General features: G+C 39.6%; 1 protein-coding gene across 3 annotated transcripts in view; it reads right to left on the bottom strand.

Moving 5' to 3' along the window:
• ESRRG (estrogen related receptor gamma) overlaps nucleotides 1–25,659 on the bottom strand; it is a gene marked incomplete at both ends in the record, with an annotated part of 217,715 nt that overhangs the window by 6,597 nt on the left and 185,459 nt on the right. For all 3 annotated transcript variants that reach the window (XM_082613848.1, XM_082613849.1, XM_082613850.1), the window contains one exon: nucleotides 6,274–6,543. In XM_082613848.1, the coding sequence (XP_082469974.1) occupies nucleotides 6,274–6,543 (270 nt within the window). The remainder of the gene's footprint in view (nucleotides 1–6,273; nucleotides 6,544–25,659) is intronic.

Raw genomic sequence — 25,659 nt, 5'->3', positions numbered from 1 at the left:
TTTGTTAGAGGAGCTAATATACTTATTAAGTCACACGTTTCGTTTTGTATGTGTGTGTGTGTTTTAATCTGTGTTTTTATTAAAATGGTGAGAGAGCTAGAGAGAGAGGTAGTGAGAAACTTGATGAAAAGGTCCCTTCTAGAAAGTAGTGAGTTGAGCAGAATTCCTATCAAGACTATAGAAACACTTGTCAGAAACACCAAGGAAGCTGTTCATATATCAAGTAGGGTGTTGGATCATAAAACCTTTTAGGTCTTTTCTAACGCAGAGAAGTTATACTTCTAATATTGGAAATAGACATAATAATTCTGATTTTGTGCCTAACCATGGTGAGAAAAACAGGACTTCTGATTTTACAGCTTTCCATTGAGACACACTTTTTTTTTTTTTTTTTTTTGGAGGACTGTTTTCCTCATTTCTTGCTCTGGCTATCAAGTCTGCTTTCTCTTACATTTACATCAGTCACACAAATCACTCTCCTACTGTATTTATATAAAATGTTGAATCACAGAAAACCCTCATGGCCCAAAGTTTCTTTCCCCCAGGCTTCCCTCTCGAATCCCAAATTATTGTTGTTTGTTCTGTTGACCTCACATAAGTTCCCTGCTAGGTCTTTTCTATTACGCTGCAAGTACTCAAGGCCTTCCCTCTCCCTCCAGTATCTTACACTTTTCTAGAGCTTTCTAACTCCTGTTACTAGAAGTGATAAAGACAGTGACACCCAAGAAGTAAATCTTGATACCAGCTTGGCTGGTAAATATTTCAACCTTTCACAACATCCTAAATGATCTGCACTATGACAATGACCTTTTATAACAGATTGCTCATTTTCTTAAGACCTATACATGAAATGGTGCTACATTATGTCAACTCCTAGAAGTAAAGCAACTATAGAGGATTTTATGTGCTTATAATGCAGGATGGAAGCCCAGAGATACTTGTAGCAAATATTTCCCATGTTATATAAAGGCATAGTGATCACTGAGCATGCTAAGAAACGTTCAGGAACCAGCCTTATTTTCTACATAAAGTTTTGAAATATCACAGTGTGCATGAAATGTAAGGGTTGCATTAAATTAAAAAACAATCCACTTCCCAGATATATCATCTAAAATAAAATTAAAATAATTCAAGCAGTGATGACTGATTTGAGCAAAAACCAAAGAGAAGCAGACTAGGAGATGGAAAGGCATAATTCTGATTTCTTATTTATCTTATAGAATAAGATACTGGTTTGGGTAAAAGTTAAGAATAAATTTCTACCTGCCACAAAGGACCTATCCATATTCATTTCTTACAAAATGTTATAATCTGGTAAACATTTTGTTTTCGATTCTTTTTGTCACTTTCCTGAGTGGTTTTATACCACTATAGCTCCACGAAGACAGCAAGATACAGGAACTGGGGACAAAATTCTAAACTAAATTTAAAATACTAATTTAGGGTGGCAGATGTGAAATTGCACTGGCTAACATCTTATTCATTGACCCTTTTAAAGACATGGTATACACGCTATTTGTGAAATAGAAATATTAATAGCTTATTGATAGCAAGGGACTGAGGGTCCCACCCGCTGCCTCAAAGCAGCCACACATCTTTATCAGCTCACTTCCATTACCTGTAAAATGATACTGGATATGTCTACCCAAACAGGCATGCTGTGGAAATCAAAAGAGATTCCCCAGCAGAGGCTAAAAACTAAAACAGAAATGTCTACAGAAAGATTCTAAAAAAGGATAATCTCTTGACCAATAGCTAAAACTATCTCCTGAGTATCAAATCAGCAAACTCAAAATTTCAGTAAAATTGTTTGAGGGTCCAGTAGATACTAAAGAACTGAAGAGGTGTTTTTACCTTTATACTAGTTGTTTAGATCTGTGAAGATGTTAATATTTCTATATTACCAATTTAGCACAAACACACATCCCACACACAAAATATACGACCAAGCCACACGCAAAATATAAGACCAAATTCACCACCCTCTCTTAAAAGTAACTGAGATTAAAATTTTAGGCCAGTTAGGAGATGTTAGATGTTATTGAATTCATCTGCCTCATTTTACAGAGAAGAAAACAGTTACGTGGATAAACCATGCACTCTCAAAGGAGGTGACATTTGGAATTGGAGAGTAGAAAAATCCCTCTTTTTAGGTAAAATTCACATATACGCAGTACATAAACAGATGCATTGTATATCTGTGATATTAATACTTCATTGGGGACTTATGAGCAAAAACGTATCAGAAAAGCCTACCCTAAGAGGAGAGAGAATGAAATAAGATTGAGAAACACTAGTCTAAACTTGTATGAGGGTCCAAATATGCTGATTAAATACGGCCCCCATTCCATTCCCCGACAGAAATCACAGACTTTTTAATCCCTTGAAATTACACCACATCTGCACATATACCATTTGTCCTTGAGAACAAAATACTGTCATGAGATGAGGATAATGACTGATGATTTAAAATTGATGACCAAAATATTAGTTGCAGCTTTATATCAATAGATGCTATTACTCCAGAGGTACTATGCGGAAGTAAAAAGAAAACTCAACTGGGCTTCCCTGGTGGCGCAGTGGTTGAGAGTCCACCTGCCGATGCAGGGGACATGGGTTCGTGCCCCGGTCCGGGGGGATCCCACATGCCACGGAGCGGCTGGGCCCGTGAGCCATGGCCGCTGAGCCTGCGCGTCCGGAGCCTGTGCTCCGCAACGGGAGAGGCCACAGCAGTGAGAGGCCCGCGTACCGCAAAAAAAGAAAAGAAAAGAAAACTCAACTTAAATATGTAGATTCTATTTATTCTCACATGGGCTGGGCTCACAGGGCTCTAGGTTGGGGGTGGGTCTGGGGTGGCAGCAGTCGCGTTCTGAGGGGCAGCTATGGAGTTGAAGGTCCTGTGACTTAAGCCAAAGAGAATGATCGGACTAAAAGCAATTCTTAATCTTAAACTGCTTTTAATCTTCCACTATGTAAAGGTGAGGATATTACCTTGGGGCCAGTGATAATAGTTTCAAACAAATTTTAGACATAAGAATCAATAGAACCAATGGAGAGAACAGAATCACGTGCTATAATCTTACCCAAAATGCTGGCAGTAATATTTCAATATATTTTCCAATAAAGACATAAAATTAATTCTAGAGTCATAGAATTCCCCAAATGGAAAGAATTCTAGAGATTAGTCTAAACCTCTTGGTGTACGTGTGGGAAAGCCGGGGCCTTACAATGACAATGTTAAAATTGTGACCTAGATTTTCCTCTTTAAATTCAGTCCCACAGAGATGTATCGGGGATGCAGTATTTCTCAAAAGGCTGTTGGCACTCCAAAATAAAGAATATGTAGTTTAAGTGAGTCAGTTTCTTACTTTCAAAAATCAGTGGAACAATTATTTAGGGTTTTCAAAGATCTGAATGTGATAATTACAGTATTAGCTCATGATATATTGGTTTTTTTGGCTATGTACCTGAAGATAGGGAATACACTTCCAATGGCTTTCTGGTGTTATAAATATTCCTGAATTCATATGTGACAGAAACATAGCTACAAAAAATATGACAGCCATTATCGGGAAGCCAATTCCCTGTTTCCCAAGCATAAGCACAACATTTATAATTATTGAATAAAGACAGATGTTTAAAATAAGCTGAAATTTAGATTAATGAGACAATGGTTGTTTACACCTACAGCCATACGGGGAACGCTGAGGTACTTATATAAATCACACTAAAGTAGATTTTTTTTTTCTCCACCAAAAGTCTCTTATGTTAATCTAAAATTTCTAAATACTAAAAGAAAATCTACACGCTTTTTGGTATGTTTACGAAAAGCAGTAAAATATTTTCATATTGTTGTGTTTGAGCAGCTTAAGAAACACAGGTTCCCAGCAAGACTGAATCTGCAACTTTATTGCTGTCCTCCAAATAACGGTAAAAAAATGGAATAAAATAGCATCATATTGACAGTCTCAAACAAAATGCCTTTCTGAGTGGTTTATCCCAAGGTAAAATGGTGGGGCTTGCAGGTTGGCTGGATGAGAGAAAGGACATATTTATATAGCACAGGAGAGGTGGCACAATTTAGACATTAAAATAGTCCCTATAGGACTTTGTCATTACTCCTTTATTATGGACTCTGATTCAATTAATTTTCCTTGGTATTGAGACTCTGAAAAAATGTTAGAATTACTTACAGGAGAATTTTGTGAGGTGGAGAAATTTTTAAGAAAAAAAATGCTACAGAATACTATGCTAGAAAAAAGAGAGGGTTTGTTTGACTATTTCTGGCTGTTAATACAAGAAAAATAAACTGACTAGTTCTATAAACTTTTTAATCACCAGTCATTGCTTGAAAGTAGGTCACCTCCTCTGCCTCACAGCAGAGAATGTGGAATACAAATATCTATATATAAAAACATTAATGATTATACTTCTAAACAGCAGCAACAAAAATGCTGCTACTAATTAATTCAGGTAAACTAAATAATAATCCATAGCCATAAAGTATACATCTAACATCCAAAAGTATAGAATTTTAGCAATTTTGATGATAAAGTTTTAGCATTGCTCAGCATTCATGATTAGTTAATAATTCACAAAAAGCAATTTGAGACACGAAAGATATAAAACACACTGGCTTCATTTTAAAAATAATTAACCAAGTAAATGTTTTACATTAGAATCACTATATGATTTCCAAAGAAAAATTCTTCCCAAACCATCACTGCAAAATCTTTCATCTAATTACGAGAGGTGCTCTAATGGGAAGTCCATGCAAGCTAATAAATTCTCAGAAAATTTCTATCCCATCTCCCACTTTGGTTTTCCAGAGAGCAGGGCACGGGGTTCCTCAGGGTTTGTGACAACGATGCCATTTGTCATACAGAATCATAGTTTACAGTTTCACAGGGGAGTAAGCGAGAAGTGAATGGTGTTATAAGGAAGAGGGGTACATTCACCATTAAAAGTGTGAAATGCTAAATGCCATTATGAAGACAAACAGTAAAGTACAACTTCATTGTTGAAAACAATCCCCCTCCTATCAGTCCAAGGATTCATGCATCAATGTTGTGGATGAACTGTTAATTACAAAATCAATTAAAAATTATTTCTAAAAACAGTCACGCGTCCCTGGCTCTCATGGGGGCAATTTGGGCAGAAGGTCTCATCTCACTAGGACCACGCCAAATCACAAAGTCGTCATCCGCAAGTAAGCAAAAGCAATCTGGTTTTTCATTTTTCAGCGCGGCTGAGCCCAGTCTGAGATTGATCGTCACATATGGCCCCAGAAAACAAACTGTCAATACCTTGAATGCTGCAGAATTTGAACAAATAGCCGTCTGCCCATTCAAGCCACTCATTGCATCCCATTTAACAGATTTTATTGACAGTTTCCTTCTTGTAATTAAAGGGAAAACTACTGGCCGGCAACCAAGATAAAGTTCAAAGATAGGGTCAAAACAAAAGCAGATGGAGGGGCACGGTGTGACTGTCAATGGTACATAGCATCAGAGCGTGTTATTGACATGCAGGTATCTAAAGATCAGCTCGTCATTAAGGGGGGATCTATCCTGGACTTTATGCAAATGCTAAGAGAGACTTAAGACCACAATCAAGCATCAGGAGAGGCACAAAGGGAAAAACAACAAAGCACCAACGATTTTTACTTATCAGAGGTTGCTCCCTATTTTAGTACATTTCAGTTCTCATGTAAAGACCAATTTATTCTCATAATTCTTAACCCTTACTGCATAGGTAATACCTTTGAGGGGAATACTCCTTCAGCAGAACTTGACTTTTAGAGAATTCCAGAATGGAAGAAAACAGAGTATTCTCTGATAACCAAAGTGAAAAGCAACACTACATATATTATTCCAATTACAACATTTGCATTTTGGGGGGGCAGGGGAATGATTTGTATTTGTAACTCACACTTATTTTCACTTGTGCAAACCAGACAAAGGAGCTAATTTGGTCCTGAGTGTCCATTTACACCACATGTACATGAGTTTTTGCTTTGCCATGGTTCATGTCAGTAAGTGAATTAGGTGGTAGAAGTGTCACAGCTTTTAATAAACAAATAAAATGAAACTAACTCCCTTTAAGTTGATATTTCTTTTCTTCTAACTTTTCACTAGAAAGCTACAATGACTATAATTTTGCTGACTCAGAATTTACAACTGGGTCTAGCAAATCCCTGAAGAAGAAGTTAAGGGAAGGGGTAAAACTGACATATTAGAAAATGTAACAATGGGCCATTGCCAATATGCCAACCTGAATTAGCAAGAGCGATTGCTTTGAGGGTGACAAATTCTTCTTTCTCCAGCTTCATGCTCTTGTATTTCTTTACCAGCTGCAGGATAGCATTATTTAGGTCAAGAAGGCCTGCTAATTTAGACTGGTCTTCATCCATTATATAATCGTCTGCATAGACAAGTTCATCCTCAAAGGAAAGAGATCGGTACACGACACCAAGGATCAAAATTTCCATCCAAGCACTCTGCAGAAGGCTCATCTGGTCCGCCAGGGACAGCGTGGAGAAGCCTGCATGGGAAGACAGGCAGATCGAGTTACTTGAAAGCCATCATTTCATAATACAACGCTAGTTTCATACGGCAGTCGTCTTCTGTACCGGTGCTCAAAATTATGCTGAGCTTTGATTAGCCACTCTTAAAATTTCCCCTGATCATTTTGCCCATGGCAAAGTAAAAGTCACAAACCAGCTTCAACTTGTTGGCATTTTCTCAAGGTTTTAGAGACACAGCTGAGAGGAATATAATAGAAAAGAAGTAGTTTTGTTTCTTTCACTTGAGAAGAAAATACTGTGTAATGTTGAAATATACTTGATTTCTAGCGGAAGTCTTCATGACTGTCTTACAGGAAGTCAAACTTTCAACTACCTCAGTTCTAAAAATGACTATTGATAAACACCATGAAAGTAAAAAACCAAAAGCCCCAAATAAAGGAAAACAAACAATGGAGGCCACACAGTAGAGTGCAGTTTGGAACCATTTCTCTGTAACAGTCACAAGCACAGTGAGTATTGAGTATGCTTACACCCAAAAGAGCCTTCTTAACTGGATATTTTGCCCCCCTGATATTTAGCATGAATTCCTTTTTTAAATGGTGATTACTGGTATAAAAGAGGGTAGAGTATTTTGCAGCCTGGCCTCCTCACCAAATAGAGAAGCCACAATTTATTCTTGATATTAAGACCTAGTTATTAAAAAAAGTTAAATATGGAGGTAACGAGGTGTGACGGACAGGATATGAGCAGAACCTGATCCTGAACTTAAATACTGGCTCCAGGGCTTCCCTGGTGGCGCAGTGGTTGAGAGTCCGCCTGCCGATGTAGGGGAAACGGGTTCGTGCCCCGGTCCGGGAAGATCCCACATGCTGCGGAGCGGCTGGGCCCGTGAGCCATGGCCGCTGAGCCTGCGCATACGGAGCCTGTGCTCTGCAACGGGAGGGGCCACAACAGTGAGAGGCCCGCGTATAGCAAAAAAAAAAAAAAAAAAATACTGGCTCCACTGAGCTACTGGCTGTTTCACCTCGAGCAAGATAATTTCCTTCTACCTTAATTTTTGTTTGGGGACAATATAAAATAAAACCCAGCAAAACACTAATATATAATATGCATTCCATAAGTGTAGCTATATGATATATTATTTTTATCTGAAATGCCTGGATGACTGCTTCAATCCTTTACAAAAATCTGGTCTGCATTTATGCATAGATGTCTAAAGTCCCTTCTGAACTCGAGAAAACACAAGCAAAAAAAAAAAAATTAAAAAGAAAACGTGGTTCAAGAGGGAAAGATGACGTAGTACAATTAAACTTACTTAGGAGTAAAGATATATATTTAAATTTTAGAGGAATTAGACCCAGACTCTAAAAGGAAGTCTTAGTGGAGAAACCTGATGATGAACCACATACTTTTTCCTAAAAAAAGAAATGTTTCTTAAAACTTCACTTTCATTTCCAAGGTTATGCTCAGGAATTCCAAGGGTGACCAACCATCTCTATGGTTTCTGAGGACAATGGTACCATGATTTAAGGTCCTGCTACCACTAATTCTACAGAAGGAAGGAAATATTAATAATGCAGCTTGTGATGTTAGCAACTACAGCATGGTAAAGAAAAGGAAATGAGTTCCTGGCCCGCTGGAGAAAACTAGTGGTTTGCCATTTGGCACCATTAACTACAAGTGTTTAATAAAATCATCAAAAGGGATTAGTCAAGCCTTGTCTTAAGGGGTCTTAGGGCCTGTGTAAAAAGCATTTCTTTCATTTTTTTATCAAGCCGCTTACATATTACTTAACTGATCTTCTTTTAGACTGGCTATGTCTTTTTTTCCCTTTTTTTTCCATTCTTTTTTTTTTGTCATTGCAATGTGAGGTTACATTAATAAACATCCTCTTGGCATGAGAGACTAACAACTTTTAACAGGGATTCAAAAGAGAAAAATAATGATCTAATCTGAGTAGGTGTGGCTCCATTTGCTCTTGAGGCTGTTTTACAACAAACAAACCAAAAAACAAACAAACAATATTGCTCTTTTCTATTCCCCCAACGCAAGAAAAAGATGTCATGCAAATTCAAATATCTAAGCTACGAAAAGGGATGAAGTAGGAATTTCTTTTGTAAATGAAGCAGACGAAAACATAATCATCTAGAAAGTTCTGAGCAGAAAGGGATGGGTATCTTCCATTTGCCTTCGTTTCCTTGTTCCTTTTCATGCTCCCAAGCAGCAGTTTTTCTGCAGCAGCAGATGGACAGAGCGCATAGCCTGCAGCACCTTCCTGTGACAGCCCTATTCTCCCTCCCAGACACTGCTGTTAGTAAATAGATTTACACATTCTCCAATCTCCACACATCTTTCTGCCGAATAATTAAAAGCAGGATGATTAGTTTATTGAGTGGAAGGAGGAACTTTTTTATTGAGGTCCATCCACGATTTTATCAGGGCCAGCACTTTTACGGCTGTCAGGAGGATGCAGGCATCCAATTTTTCTTATCTGCCTGATTAATACAAACGCTGTTTCAGGACGCATTAATTAACAGATACAAATCTACGTTCTCATGGAAGGATCAATACGGAGAAGAAAAGAGGCATCAATGTGAATTTAGTGCTGATGATGGAGAAGGCGCACTATCGACATTTACGCGCACGGAAACTTTAAAGTTGCACGGGGTCCCCTTTGTCCCTGTGATTTACAAATGAACAATTTTTCAGCCATAACAATGTTTCACACATTTCTTGGGGGTTTAATTAAGCAAAAACAATAACATTTCATTTTTTTTAGGTTGATCCTGCAATTTGATTCTTCTAGGTGGATGGCTGTGTGTGTGTGTGTGTGTGTGTGTGTGTGTGTGTGTGTGAGAGTGTATGTAAACCAAACTTTTCCTTTCAATTCTTAATGAAATAAAAAGAAGGAAAAGGGTAAAGAAAAGGTTCTCCTTTTTGGGGGGGCAGGTTGGGAAGCACATAAAGATGGATATAGTACAAAAGGTCTGTTGGATTGCCTCAAGTCTATTTCAAGCTGATTAGAGGAGGTATAATTTTTGCAAAACCATAGGGAAAAGAAGACAACCCATGCTTTACACAATATAAAAAAGTCTGGACTTTTTTTTATCTCTTCTTGGTCTAGAAATAGCTGCATTCCAACAGTTTAACCCTTTCCTCCCAAACCTCTGCAATCTAGAAACTCTCACAAAGAGCTGTCTGGCCCAAAAGCCTGGATAACAGCCTTGTTAAACAACCTTGTTATGAGCTAGCTGTGTTCACCTGAGCACTAAGGCTGAATACCCAATCGAGATGATATTTTAATTCCACAAAAATTTTCTCCCTGGCCTTGAGGAGTGCTAGTTCTATTTTACATTCATAAAGACACATGGATAAAATGATAATTTTATCAGTAGTCCTGAGCAAAGTATAACAACCTAAGTGACCAAGATCTAGATGAAAATGTATATTTTAATAAACTGAGTCTAAGGAATTTTCTAAAAACACTATGGCTCCATCGGCACACGCATGCTTGCATCCAAATGATAATTACTTGTTTGTGCTTTTACTGGGCATTTAGTGGTGTTTTATAGCTCTCGGGCTACAAGATCGAGGTCCTCAGCATCTATAACCTTTAGCTATCTTTGGAGAGAAACCTCCTTCTGAAGTGAAATAAAACATGTTTGGCAGTGGTGTCATTGGAACTTCATGTTTTGTATGTCCCAGGATCTTAATCTCTGGTGTGTGACAGGTTATAATTCTAAATGTTCAGCCATATTACAGCTTTTTAAAATACACTGGTATCATGGCACCATTTTTTCTTCCCCAGCTCCAGCCCATTCCATGCATATCGCTGACAACCCTGATCTCTCTTCATCTCCACCCTAGGATCAGTACCGTTGAACGTATCTCAGGCATTCTGCGGGCAGAAAGACTCGCTACCTTAACCCACAGTTAAATAGCGTGTTTATCTGCAATACAGTGTGCTCCAAATAAACCAGATGACACCGGGGAAAAACATCATTTGGAAGGGCTGGAAAGCTTCTCAAGAGGCAGGTCCCCCTGAAGTAACAGGCTGGAAGAAACCATGTTTTGTGCCAACCCTCTTTCCTTCTTCTACTGGAAACTTCGGAGGTTGACAGTGGTGCTATGGCCCTTGTCAAGCGCTTTTATTTATTTATTTTTTCTTAGCCCGGCAAACTGATGCACTTTGCAGTCAACTTACAAAAAAGGCTAAGCATTTGAAAGTGTGAAAGGCAAAAAATATCTGACGGATAGTCTTCAGAAATACACTTTCATTTCAGAAAGCATAAATGTTTACTTCCTGAACAGAGTGTTGACAGAAATAGGCTGCCGTGAAGGCATTTGGGTTTAACCCCTGCTAGGCATGTTCTTCTCAGCTGCTTCCCTGAAACAGAACAAGGCTTTTCAATCTTCAAGGTGTCTGTTAGTATCACTTAATCATGGCACTGATTTGCCCGCCCACCGTTTCTTGAACTGTAGGGTCTCTGTTCCGCCAAAAATGGACACTTTTCAGCAAAAAGCGTAGCATGCTAAAATTATCATTCTGGCATAATGACTCACTGAGGTCACAAATGAAGTTCGCTGAGAGAAGCTGACTGAGCAACATGGCGTCAGCTAGATTCTTCTTCTCCCATATAAATAAACCTAGTGTGGACGGGAACTAGGGGAGAACAGAGTAACAACAGGACGAAAATTTGGTCTTAGTTATCAATAAACGCGCAGATGCATAAGCCTTGTTAGTGATAAACTTTCTCTTTTTAAGTCAGCTGTTCTTCTCAAATAGAAGCAGACATATCATTTGTTCTATAACTCACAAAACACACAGCTCTGGGGCTTGTAAAATATATATAAATTCAGACCTTTTTTCTCTCTCTTTTTTTTTTTTTTCATAGAGATGGACTTCACGGACTAGAACTCAGTAGAGGCTAGAGGCAAGCAGCTACAGACGGTCCAGTGCCAAAGTGAAAGCTGTACTATCCACTTGGATCTACCAGCAGCATTTTATTTAAACATTTTGTTGATAAAAGATGATAATAATTATCTCTATTATATTATAATATCTCTTTATTATATTAGTACCTAAGCATTAGATACAATACATAACAATGCTACCCTTTGAACCTTTATCCTGTTAGCCTGACCCAGATATTAATCATTGAGATTCAATAACAATTGGTTTGGGTAAAATATAAGAATAACTGACAAAAATGGGATCACTCCTTTCTTCCCAATTTGATCCTTTGTTTTAACATTTGTGGATTCCATAAGATAGCTGTTTCTTTAATTCTGTTTTCATACTCCAAGTGGGGTTCACAGAGATTTTATGGAGCCATTATTTTAAAATAGTGGCTTCACGGGACAAATGTGAAAATCTGAAAGACAGAACTCAGATTCAAAAATTACTCTATATCTATGTGGGAGAACTGATCACCATCTATACAGTTTAGTATAAGATCTGGATAGTCACGACAAACTAAAGAAGGAGAGAATAGAATTGGACAGGTAGTATCCACCAGTCCAGGGCACAATTATCACTATTCACCGAGCTTACAGGTTTGACTGGCCACTGATCACTCATGCTGATTATGTGAACAGCCAAATAAGTTTGCAATTAGCCCACTCCTGGGCACCGAAATTGAAAACACGCCCCCATACCCCCATGGCACTGGTGAAATGCTTACTTTCATAAGAAACAATTGTTTCTTATTCCCCAGTCCAGCCTGCTAGAAAAATTAAAAGTGTAACAGCAGCTAAGGAAAAATATTCCCAGGGGGGCAGCATAGGAAAGCCTCAAAATGATGATAGGAATTTTTTGTTGGTTTGTTTTTGTGAGTGGGCAGTTTTAAACAATTGCCAAGCTTCTTTGAAAACAGGACCAGAGAGAGGGCAGAAGACTGCAAAAGAAGAATACAGAGAACATCTACGGGGAGGGTACAGCTTCGCTTTGCAAGTCCCACTTACCTACACCCTCTGAATGCCTACAGAGGTGCAAATAATTCCCTCAGTGTTTCCCAAACTCCTTCTGACCTGGCCTCAACTTTACTTCTCTCCTTTCATCTAAACCAAGAAGAAAGACAAATTGTTGGGGAGCATGGAGGTGAGGATGGAGAAGCTGCTTTCAAGGAGGGACATCTAATAGCTTTCTTTTCCTACAAGCTTTTTTTTTTTTTTTTTTTTGTACTAGTTGAAAACAAGAAAGTTCTGCCTGGAAAGCTCTCCTTTTGGATGTGACTTAAATTTGTTTGGCCATGAAGAAAAAAGGCAGCACCATATAATATAGGACTCTTTAAAAAAAAATCTTATAAAAGGGTATTGTCAGTTTCACTTTGGGATTAGATAGATACTGAGGAGGGAAGAGCATCATTTTGAAGCTCCATTTCTGGTTTGGAAGAAAAAGAAACTGTGCTTAAATCTGCCTTGCTTTCCCCAGTGGGACTGGCCAAGAAATATCATGGTCGTGCATTACAGGGCATGGACCAGTTGTCCAAGGAAAATCAGTCCAGCCTGGGCACCAGATGAGCAGGCACCATCCTCTTCAGGAAATTCCCAAGGAGTCTTTATCAAATTTGGTTTAATTCTTTTTTTTTTTTTTTTTTTTTGCGGTACGCAGGCCTCTCACTGTTGTGGCCTCTCCCGTTGCGGAGCACAGGCTCCGGACGCGCAGCCTCAGCGGCCGTGGCTCACGGGCCCAGCTGCTCCGTGGCATGTGGGATCTTCCCGGACCGAGGCACGAACCAGTGTCCCCTGCATCGGCAGGCAGACTCTCAACCACTGCGCCACCAGGGAAGCCCAAATTTGGTCTAATTCTTGATGTAAAAGTCAAAGCTCCAAGATAAACACAAATCGACTCTGTGTTGAACTTTGGGGATCTGTAAGGCTGATAGACATTTCCACAGTCTTTTGAAGAGTATGTAGTATAATGTCAAATACCCAAAAGCTAAGGGCTTACTGCTGTGGAGTGATAGATGAGGGAAGAGACTGGTGTGGGGAGCAGTGACCTTGAGGTCGGGGGATCTGGGTTATGGTTCTACCCTCGCTACGACCAACGGTGTTAACTTGGTCCCTGCTGTAAGCTGACTTGTGGCCCTCCAAAAGCTGTTGGAATCCTAACTCCCAGGACTGTGAATGTGACCTTATTTGCAAACAGGGTCTTTGTAGATGATCAAGTTAAGATGAGGTCATTAGGGTGGGTCCTAATCTAATCTGACTGTAACTTCATAAAAAGGGTGAAATTTAGACTCAGAGACAGACACAAACAGAGGGAAAACAATGTGAAGATACACAGGATGAACGCCATCTACAAGCCAAGGGATGCTGGGGGCTACCCGAAGCTAGAACAGAGGGATGGAACACATCCTTCCTCATGGTGCTCAGAAGGAACCGACCCTCCAGACACCTTGATCTCAGACTTCCAGCCTCCAGAACTGGAAGACACCTGTGAGACAGTTGTTTCACCCATCCAGTTTGTGGAACTTTGTTAAAGCAGCCCCAGCAAACAAATACAGACCCACAGCTGACTCTTCATCTGTCAAATGCGAAATGTGGACCAAACATCTCTGAAGGATCTTCCAGATCCAATGCTGACTCAGAATAACAAACTGAGAGCTACTTACATGAAGCACAAGGCTGTGTGGGTATCGGTGAGCACTTCCCACGAACACCACTGGATTGGGAGTAAGTCAACCTAGCATGGGGTGCCACCTCTGCTACCAACTAATCATGTGACTCAACTTCTCCAATTCCTGCTTTCTCATCTGTAAAATGGGAAGGTGGCAAAAATCTTCCCAAAGTTTGGGTCTAGCCCTACGTTATTTAGGTTTCCAATGGTTCCACTGTAACCATTGATGTTTAGTGCCTCTATGATAAGTAAAGCACCGTGCTCAGAACCATGAGATGATACAGTGCCTGCCCTCTGTAACTTTACAGTTTAGTAAAAGTAGATTAGAGCGCAATGAGGAGAAGTAGGTAGGCGCCATAAAGAATGATCAAAGTGAATGTAAATGCAGAGGAGGAAAGATGGGTGTTTGGTTGGACACATCCTCCCAAATGTATCCCAACACTTTCTCTCCTTTTCTTCCTCCATGGTTTTGATTTGGGCCTCCATCTTCTCTTTTGAGATACAGGGACACCAAAATCCTTATGTCTGCTGTTTCCTTTTTCCATCCTACCTGTGGCTATTCAAGCATTCTTTCAAATATGAAATCTCATTATGCTATTCGCTGATCAAAACTCTTTACTGGCTTCCACATCTGAAGGACACAATTGAAACTCTCTGGCACAATATGAAATGTCTTTCACTATGTGGCCCTTCTCTCCCTTTCTTGCCATACTTCCTGAAAAATCTTCCCCTGGGAAGTCCTCCGTAGATGGCTTCACACCTTGAAAGTTGAGCCCATTTTCCCAACCCCAATGACCAACCCCACAACTTCACTACTTCCCAGATTAACAGCATCAACACCCACCAGCTGCCTCGCTCCTAGCCTTTCAGGGATCTGTCACCAAGTTTTCTCTTTTTGTAGTTCCGACATCAAGTGCACACATTTCTTTCCATCTCTATTGTCCTATCAGTGTTCCTGTGTAGCATCCAGGGGCATTGACAGTTGTAAGTTGTAAAACAGGATAGTGGAGCTCAAGGTAAAGACATAAGCAAGTAAAGGAGTGGCTGTGATGATGTGCTGCCTAACAGGTATATCTGTATGCTTCTCAGTGTGTTCCATGATCTCTGAGCTCTTAACAGTGGAGACCTCCTCTTCTTTGCTCCCTGCTCTAACCCCAGCACCTCTATCACTGCCTGCCACATAGCATGTGTTCAATAAATATGTGCCCAAGGAATGAATGGAGAGAAAATTCCTTAACAACTCACGGACTGGCTTTCAACAAGAACGGAAGGCTAGCAATAATATTCCAGAGAAATAAAAATTCCAGATACCAGGTCCCTCTCCCTCTCCACAAAGATATTTGAATGCTTAACAAAAAAATTGCCTAATGTTTTTTCATAATTCAGCAAGTGTTTATTAAGGCACCGATTATACATAAAGCTCTGCTTATAAGTGCCTATACAGTATATAGGATTTTCTCTGGAGCCAACTCTATATAGTATATAGGATTTTCTCTGGAGCCAACTCTGGTAAAGTCCTGCCTAAATTTCTCAACCTCAGCCAGTTCTTTTTTAATTTGTAATTAAAGCTGACATTTTAATCATATCGCCTAACTACTTTCTCCTATATTGACAAATAACTATTCATAACAGATTCTGTGATAATGTCATGGCTTTTTTTTATTATTTACAAGTATCTGTAATTAATTTCTCTACTTTACCCTAGTTGTATAATTATTTTGACAACGTGTAAATTTATTATCTGGAGCTAGTATTTTAATCCTCTGAAATCCTAACTTAGGTCAGGAATGAAAGAAAAAGCTCACTGCTTCTTTCTAGTTGTGGGAATAAAAATCTGTATGTCTACAGTTTTTACATAAATTCTTAGGAGACTCCAAATCTAGCTTTGGTAAAGTCCAAGTAACTGATAAAGACACTTTCTACACTTAAAAAAAAAAAAAAAAAAAAAAGACAAGCAGATTGAGAAATCCTGTATTTTTTTTTTTTATCATTATGGGTTTCCTCTTTCTAAATCAGAAACAGCAAAGAAAAGGCAATGCAATAAAAATGCATTCACATGTGGCATCTCCCTCTCAGTCCATTTTAGAACAATGGGTTTTCACTAAGTAAATACTCACTTGTCAGAGTATCTGCAACATGACAGCCATTGGGCAGCAACGAGGGAGCGAGATGGCTTCCCACTTTAAAGCAGCAGATTAGACATTTACAGGGCTTCCCTGGTGGCGCAGTGGTTGAGAATCTGCCTGCCAATGCAGGGGACACGGGTTCGAGCCCTGGTCCGGGAAGATCCCACATGCCGTGGAGGAACTAGGCCCGTGAGCCACAACTACTGAGCCTGCGCGTCTGGAGCCTGTGCTTCGCAATAAGAGAGGCCGCGACAGTGAGAGGCCCGCGCACCGCGATGAAGAGTGGCCCCCACTTGTCACAACTAGAGAAAGCCCTTGCACAGAAATGAACACCCAACGCAGCCATAAATAAATATAAAAATAAATAAATACAAATGTTACCATTCTTTTAAAAAAAAAAGACATTTACAAACAGTGAAGATGGTACTTGTTGGTTATGACCTTTCACTGTGTCTGTACAAGTAGGTGCTAATGTAATTTAAATGCCATTTAGACGCGTTTCAGGTTTATCAAACTGGTTTGTATAGCCATTCTTATGCAATAATTTTGAAGGGGAACCATTTCCACCTGCTGTAGGAACAAGAATAGCTAGAGACAGCCCTGTGCAAATATCTGGGCAAGTGATGGAGGATCATTTACGTTAAAAAAAATCAAGCTGGACCTTGAGGAAATCAAGCAGGGGGCTAAAAGTATTTTTAATAAGTCAGGTAGTCAGTTCACATTATTTTTGTGTGAACTTTGTTTTACCATTTTTTGTACATAGCTATTTAGCTGAGAGTTTGGATTAATGGGCACACAAATTATGTCTCTTGGAGACCAAAATTTTTCATTTAGAATAGAAATATGGGAGGAAACACAAGATGAATTTTGCTAACATAAATTTTCAGATCAAAATATATGTTTTTTTCATCATCCAAAGTTTTAATAAACTAACAAATAAGTTATTAATAAAGCATGTCATTTGTCAGAGTTTAGCAAGAGAGAGATGTGCCTCTAATCCTGTTTAGAATTGTTGGAAAAACAATCCCAACTATAACTTGAGGTTAACTTTTTTTGTTAAACAACACATTATTGGCATTTTTACTTTCCTTTATAATTTCTAATATTTTATGTTTAATCTGTGTTTCTGACCCCAAAATGTAGTTTAAATTAAAAAGAAATTTTTGTGAGTTTTTCTTTTGCCCACATGGAATGTAATAACTTTTTTAAAAAGATGAACTGCTTCTTGTGGGAACATTGAACCATTAAAGGAAATCTATAAATAGCAACTTAGCCATGGCTACTTTGTTTTGTTATTTGTGACATAACATAATATTCTGATATTGAAGAATCTAAAAGCATATTCCACATATTGAATAAAATAGGAGTAAGCTGTTGCAGTAGATAAATATATATATTTATATACATTAAATAACTCAGTTATATATATATATATATATACACTATATACATATAAAACTACATAGAGTTCATATATATATATATGAATGAATTAATAAAATGAAAAAATTAGAAGGGAAGGAGAAATGATCAACCCACCCTAATCTGATTTTGGATTAAATGCTGCCTATCCAAGAAAGGTAAGTGTTCAAAGTTTCTCCCAATGCACCTGCTTGCATAAATGAAGGCAGAGTTGCTGTCTTATGGCTCAGGGTATTTAGTCAAAGGAGTCTTTTTGTTACCTTTCTCCCATTTGTGAAGGCCACACCTACACACACGTGAAGGCACAGAATGACGGTGGCATCGTGAAAAACTGGGTGATTTCCTGAGCTCACCTAAAAATTTGCAAATTTTATTTCAGCTACCAATTACAAAAGGATAGAGTTGTGATCATCTTGTGTGCTTTCACTTAAAGGACCAAGAACTGATTCTCTCTGGGATCTCTAGGAGAAAATCACTTCTAATTTCTATATTAATTTTATATAACGTGCCCTCAAATCTTTTCAAATATACCTAATTAGTCCCTTGATATAGAAACACAAATTCCAACAAGAGCCCTAATTATTAGAGACTTACTGTTTGTGGAATAACATAAATTTCTCCCCTTTTCTCACATTTACTACCTACAAGTGAAGCAGAAAAAAAGGAAAAAAAAAGAAAATCCTTCAGGTGTGCTTTTCTTGATTTTCCCCAAGTAGAAAGATACTACAACTCAGTGTCCCCAACATATGCCCTGGAAGGAAGAGAGGTAGGAAAAAAAAAAAAAAAAAACAGACCCAGGAGGTCTTCTGCATAAACGCAAGTTAAAGGATTTACAGCTCAGGCCATTAAAAACAAAGTGTCATATGTATTGATGAACGAACTTAGAAGAAATATGTTATCCATGAGATGCATGCCACAGATGTGAAATTATAGCACCCTGACCCTGAAACTCCACATTCAAATAATATTAGAAATCCTCACTATCTATGCCTAAAGACCTGGGCATAATTTGTGCTCTGGACAGCATGGAAAAACAGCAACTCTGAATTTCTAGCCCTGAGAGTTCGGTTTAAAGTCAGGCTCTCACACTATTTTTTTCTGGGGCTAATGAAGATCTGTTTACAAATATTTACTCCCAAGTTCACGGCTGGTGTTTGCTGGCTCAAGCCGAGCTAAGTCATTACGGCTTTGGTACAGGATCCACTGGGGAGGCTAGCAGTTATCTTCTCATTGACAACAGAGGCAACCCCTTCGATTCCTCTCTACACTGCCCCCGATTTGGATAACTGGCCAAGTTAAAAAGAAACAAAAAACATGAAACAACACAGCTCTTGGAATTTCTCAACCACATGAATGCAGAATCCTTATCAGTCGTGAAATGCTGCCTGTCCTATTTACCACGGATACATAATACACAAACCAAACCTGCAAACCTGCACCTCCTATAATAACTCTTTTGAGACATTCTTCCATTCAAAAGTAGAATGGAGGAGGGAGATGCAGCTGCCGTAAAAGGGTCTCACATTGTAATTCCTCTCCTCCCGAAATGAACGAGAGCACCCACTGCACGGCCTCCCCGTCTCCCTGCTTTGATCTGTTGGGAAGGATATTTATCTTTGTATTCACTATCTCACCTCTCCTCTTTGCTGTGACCAATCCCTTTCATGTCACTGAGATCCTGCAAATAGATCCAGGAAATCCTAGAAATTCCTGTATGAGGTTGATTCAAGGAAATAAGCAAAGGGTTATTAAATAAGAGTTACCATCCAGGGATGAATCTTGTTGGAAGTTGCACTGTTTCCTAACTCCATCTGAGTAGCATTAAGGCTACCTCTGCAGGCAGAGACGCTTAAACGTCTGCAACAGTCCAAAATGAAAGAGGGGGAAAAAAAAGGAAGAAAAAAAGCTGCCTGATTCTAATACACCTAATTAGCCATCGGCAGACTCTTAATTGCATACATTAGGATGATTCCATAGTGGAGATTAATTCTAAATATACCCAAGCATCTGGTTAAGATGCCATGGATTACAGTGTGGACTGTACTTTTCCACTTAATTAGATATCAAAATTAAGCAGCAACAAGCATTTTGACATAACGGGGATCAAGCCGCTGCTTGGTATCCCAGAGCTGCACTAAAATGACCGCTAAACAGAGCCGCACAGATGGAGAGATATTAAATGCCGCACTGGAAAGTAATTTCAAATAATAAAATATCAATATTTACATTTTAATTACCCCTACTGAGAGCTGCTCTGTCATTTTCACTATTGCCGACGCAGCAAGGGGTAGTGAAATGACATTGCAGCTCTGGCTGCAATGACTATTTTGTTTCCATTAAAGAATGACAAGTGTTTTAGAGGCAGTGACACTCGGTGTGTGAACAAGAATGACAGCAGATCAGAAAATTCCTATTAAGGGACTAAATGCCTCAACAAGAGAATTGACTCTGAGCCACAGCTCTTCCTTGAAGCACATAATCCTTTCCAAATTTTCTGCTGAAAGTTTATTATTGGGGATGCCCAAGGGAAGTTTTAGTCTCCCATGAAATATTTAGATCGGTAAAATGTTATATGATGATTGCCAATTTAAAAACAATAATACTTGACGCGAACAAATATCCAGGAGTTCTGTGTAAATCACAAAGATGTTGGGGGTTTCTTTTTAAAATTTTCTGTCATTGAAATTGACAATACCATTGATCACATTTCCTTGGAACGTATCTATTTCCTATCAAATACATGGATGAAAGCTTGGGATATGGCTTAGAATCATCATAATAAAAATGCTGGGCTTGTTCACCCTGGGTTTTCATTAGTATTTGGTTGTAGGCAGCCATCTCGATCACAATTTTCTCGACATGGAAAATAAAGCAAAAACGGGTCACAATTTGTATGGGTAAATGCATACCCATGTGCATGGATGCTACAGATTTTTCTTTAGCTTTTATTATTATTTAAAAATGGCAAAGTCCTAGTGGCTCTTAGAGACCCTCCCCAAATTTAATTACTCTTTATGGGGTGCAAAGATGAGATTATGGAAAAAAAAATAAAAGGTATATATGAGATGGGACATGCTGCATTCACAGGATAATAAATGAAAACAGTAAACTCTTCCTTTGGGGATGACTGTCAAAACTGTAGAGCTCTTGAAAGAATTTTAATGCCTCAGGATATGAGAGAGTGTATAAGAGAAACTCCTTGGTCACTACAGCAGGCAGTTAACTGACCCCCTATCTCAGAGCCTGCATTTATTTAATGTGTAGAGATGAACAACCATAAATGTGATGAATGGCTATAGCGGGAGCCTGAATAGAATTTTTCAAAGAAGAGAAAAGGGAAGTTGGGGAGTGATATAGACCCTTAGCCCTCTTCCACTCCCAATCCTTTTAAAATACCAGTTTTGAAGTTGGAATAAAAACTTGGTAACAGGCATGGTAGACTAATGCCAATTCTCTAACTAGGAGGTGTTCCTCTTAACACAAAAATGAAAGTGCCTAGGAAAGTATTCCTTAAGCATCCCTAATGCTTTTAGGACAAGACAGATCCCCATTTCTCAGCTACCAGCACCTTTTAATTTCTGAAAGAGCCACGGTTGAAAATCTTAATTAATTGTTCCATACTGCTTCAGGATCATTATGCAATGTAATAAAGGCCGTGTAATTATGAAATTTTACAGCCATTACCAAGGCTGATGGCTCGTATTTCATCCTCAGCTGGACCCGATGGCTTTTAGGCACTCGGCTCCCCTTTGATGAACTACAGACAGATCTATCAGGCCCAAACAATATCCAGGCGAGGCAGCTATAATAGCTACCTACAGATGAAGCCATAGATAAAGATAAACTATAAATCTACACACACAAATGCAGGCACATCGCCTGGGGATGACAGAGAGAGGATGAGACACTTGGGAAAGGCAGGCACTCCCACGAAGGTGGCCTCCTGCGCCTCTTCTGCATTCACTCCAGAATGGGTTGGATTTCATAAAAGACAGTGAAACCCAAGTGTACGTCTCCTTTATTCTCTGTATCTCGAAATAAAATGAGAGAAGGCAGGGATGTGAGAGCGTATCCATGAGCATTGTACTTAGCATCTTATTTATAGGGCAGAAGCTACTCAGATATGCTAACGTCCATTTCAGTGGTGGGAATAAAAAAAAGGCTAGATGTTTAGAGTTCTTTTTTTTTTTTTGCCCGAATATAGCACTAATACAGCAATCTAAAATAAGCACACTACAACAAATTAGAGTGTAGCTCAGGAGTGTCTTTTTTAGAGATACGAACATTAAAAAAAAATAAGTCAAGAACAACAAAAAGCCACAGTGAAAGGCAGACAGGGAAAATATAATTATATTCATCTATAACGAAAACTTTTGTAGCTCAAACGTGTTTTTCATTTTGGCATGTCATAATCCATAGAGCCATAAAACTATGGTCTGCTTAATGTATCAGTATTTCCATCATCTCTCCTTTTTGTGAATTAAGCATTTATGTAGTTCCTTTTAAACAACAAGTTAAATGGAAAAGGTCCATGGAGGAGGTTCATTTGACAACCGTAAGTGCTACACTCCAGGGAACATCGAGTTCAACTCTGCCTTTGGGATACGGTGGCAACTTCAGTCCTTACGATGGCATCAGCCTCATGCTGGCTCATTTCATGAATATGACCGGACAGCCAGTCTGTAACATATCCAGGGGAAAATAAAAAGCCCATCTGAGGGTCAATCCAATTCAAGCTGCAAGCTACAATGGTGGACCATGTCGGGCAAGAAAGAAAAGTAGCAGGATGTACCTAGGGTGACTTTAAGATTGAAAACTGGCAGCTGGGTAGGGTGTATGTGTACAGAAGAGGGCTGGTGCACATAAAAAAGGATGTAAGCTCAGTTTAAGGGGCATTATTCAGTCTCTGGAAAGCACAGCTTGAAACTGTTCACTAAAAGTATGGATTAAGAGTGAGAAAAACTGGTTTCAGTACAATCTCATCTATTAACTAGCTGTGTAACCTTGAGCTAGTCACTGAGTTGCTCAGTTTCCTTATCCCAAACAAAGCTGATTGACCAGATACTCCAGTCTACTGTACACTCCAGATTGGACATTCCATGATTTTCGATGTTCTTTGTTTTGGGGCAGAAAAAGTTATGGACCCAAAACATCCCTTCCATATACAAATGGTTGGTCTCCCTGCCTCAATTCCTTTTTAGGCTTGACTGTATTTTATTTTGCCAATGTGATCTCACCTCCCTTTTTTTTTTTGAGAAACAGAGAACGTTGGGTATAGATACCCTTGACCTACTTCTCCTCATCTGTACGAGGACCAATTCCTAACACCTTCCTGCTTGTCTCTAAAGAAAAGAGATGTTGCTCCTTCTTCCCAAGGAAGGACTTGAGTCCCTTCTGCGCCCTCTCCTCCTCCTTGAAATGCTCCGCATACCCTCCTGCCTTGTTTTGCGTTGATCCTTTCCACGTGATACTTTCCATAATTCTGTTTGGCTTTTCCTCTTTCCCCTCTACCTGCTCTCCATTTCTATGGGTGTAACAAGCCTGGAATACCAGCATACACTTCTCCCAAAAGAGCTAGACTTTGATAGATCCAACTCCCTGCAGCCATCCCCAGTGAGATACACCACAGGCAACTCACCTCAAAATATCTACAACTGACCTCATTCCCTGCCCCCTCTAACTCATCCCAGTGGATTCCCTAGAGCATCCCCATCAAATACTCACCAAGATATAATCACCGTTGTGGAACGATATTTGACTCTTCTCCTATGTCCAACTGTTCCTATGAAATACCTTTGGGTTCCACGTCTTATTTCCAGTCCTACTGCCTCATCCCACCCTTCATTATCTTCCCCCTGAACTGAACTCGTGGTGTCCCTGACTCAAACTTCACCCCTTCTACATCTACATTGAGCAGGGATCATCTCTTCTCTGCTCTTATGATTTCCCTCTGTGAGGTTCATGGAATCCTTCCTAGTCAGGGCTCACTTTACCATTCTTTATTTCTTGTTAAGAAGGATGGTGAAGAGAACCATCTGTAAAATTTATTCAGGACTTACTATGCGCCAGGCATTATGCTAAATACTTCCATTTATGGCGTGCCCAGGCATTCGGGATTCAACAAAAGACAAAGTACTTTCCCTCTGGGGGTTTATATTCAGGAGGGCAGGGGGTGAGGAAATACATAAAAATACAACAGGTGGTAAAATAGTAGCACAATGGAGGAGACAGCCACAAAACAGAGGGAAAAAATAGGCACCAGAGAAGGGGTGAAGGGAAGGAGTTATGTTAAGCAGGGCTGTCAAGGAAAGGCTCCCTGACATAGGACCTCTGAGCAGAGCTCAGAGGACAGGAGAGGGCTGGCCTGCATCCCTCTGTGGAGGAGCATCCCAGGCAGACGGAATGGCAGACACCCTGGCTGGAGGAGGAAGCTTCTTTTTGTGGTTCAGAGAGTTGTACAGACCAGTGTGGCTGGGGAGGAAGAGGTGGAGACAACGGTGTTGGTGGGGTCACGGGAACTGGCATGTCACAAAGGCTTTGCAACTTTTTGCAAACTTTTGCAGCTTTTACTTTGAGTGAGAGGAGAAGCCACTGGGGGCTTTGGGCAAAGAGGAGACACAACCTGACTTGCATTTTTAAAAGATGACCGGGTGTAGGAGAGCAATGAGGCTGCTGCAAGCATTTCATTCTCACCTTAAGGGGCAACTGCTGTTCTCTTTCCCACTTTCCACATGAGGCAACTGAGGTAGCAAACCCACTCCAGGTCACATGGCTAAAAGTATTAGAGTTACAGCCATAAAAAAAGAATGAAATAATGCCATTTGCAGCAATATGAATGGACCTAGAGACGATCATACAAGTGAAAAGTCAGAAAGAGAAAGACAAATATCATATGATACCAGTTATATGTGGAATCTAAAATAGGATACAAATGAACCTATCTAGGAAACAGAAACAGAATCACAGACACAGAGAACACAGTTGTGGTTGCCAAAGGGCAGGGGGCAGCAGGGAGGGATGGCGTCGGAGTTTGGGATTAGCAGATGCAAACTATTATTTATATGGATAACTGAATCACTTTGCTGTATACCAGAAACTAACACCACATTGTAAATCAGCTCTACTTCAATAAAACACATTTTTTAAAAAAGCACTAGAGCTACAATTTGCACACATGCCATCTGAGTCCAGAATCTGTAATTGAACCACCATGCAGCATGGTTTGCTTCCTATGTTCCCATCATCGTTTATTCTTTTCCAAACAAGGCACACTGACTTCTGTGCTTTTGTTATTTCTCCCTCCCTCCCTTCCTTCTTTCCTTCCTTTCTTTTCCTTCCTCCCTCCATTCTTCCTTCCTTCCTTCTCTTTTCCTTCCTTCCTTTTCTTTTCCTTCCTTCCTCCCTCCCACGCTCCCTCTCTCTTTCTTTCTTTGGCCATGCCACGCTTGTGGGATCTCAGTTCCCCAACCAGGGATTGAACCCAGGCCATGGCAGTGAAAGCCTGGACTCCTAACCACTAGGCCACCAGGGAACACCAGATATTTCTTTACCTTAGTGTAGAATGCCTTTTCCCTTCCTTTCTGTAGGGCAGATGTCTCTTCAAACATCCATACCTCTCTGAAATGTTTTCCTCTAAGTATTTCCCTAATGACCTTAGGGAGAGTGATACCTCCTTCTCTACAGCTTTCTCCTCCACTACTTTGCCCATCATCCTATTGTGTTGACACTACAGAAGTCATGATCTTTTCTGTGACATCAAACCACTTATTCATCATGGTATCCCCAGGGCTTAGTACATAGGAACAGTTTTGTTTTTTTAACTGAAATATTTGTGTGTGGTGTGTGTGTGTGTGTGTGTGTGTGTGTGTGTGTGTGTGTGTGTGTGTATGCCCAGACCTTGCATGGTCTCAGGACCTAAATAGTCTTAATCCACGTTTGGGAAATAACCAAAGAAATGAGTGGTG

This window comes from Mesoplodon mirus, assembly GCF_964341445.2.
Source record: "Mesoplodon mirus genome assembly, chromosome: 3".
In the NCBI taxonomy this organism is placed as follows: Eukaryota; Metazoa; Chordata; class Mammalia; order Artiodactyla; family Ziphiidae; genus Mesoplodon; species Mesoplodon mirus.
Note: the sequence above shows the minus strand (reverse complement) of the source record. Positions and strands in the feature narration are given on the sequence as shown.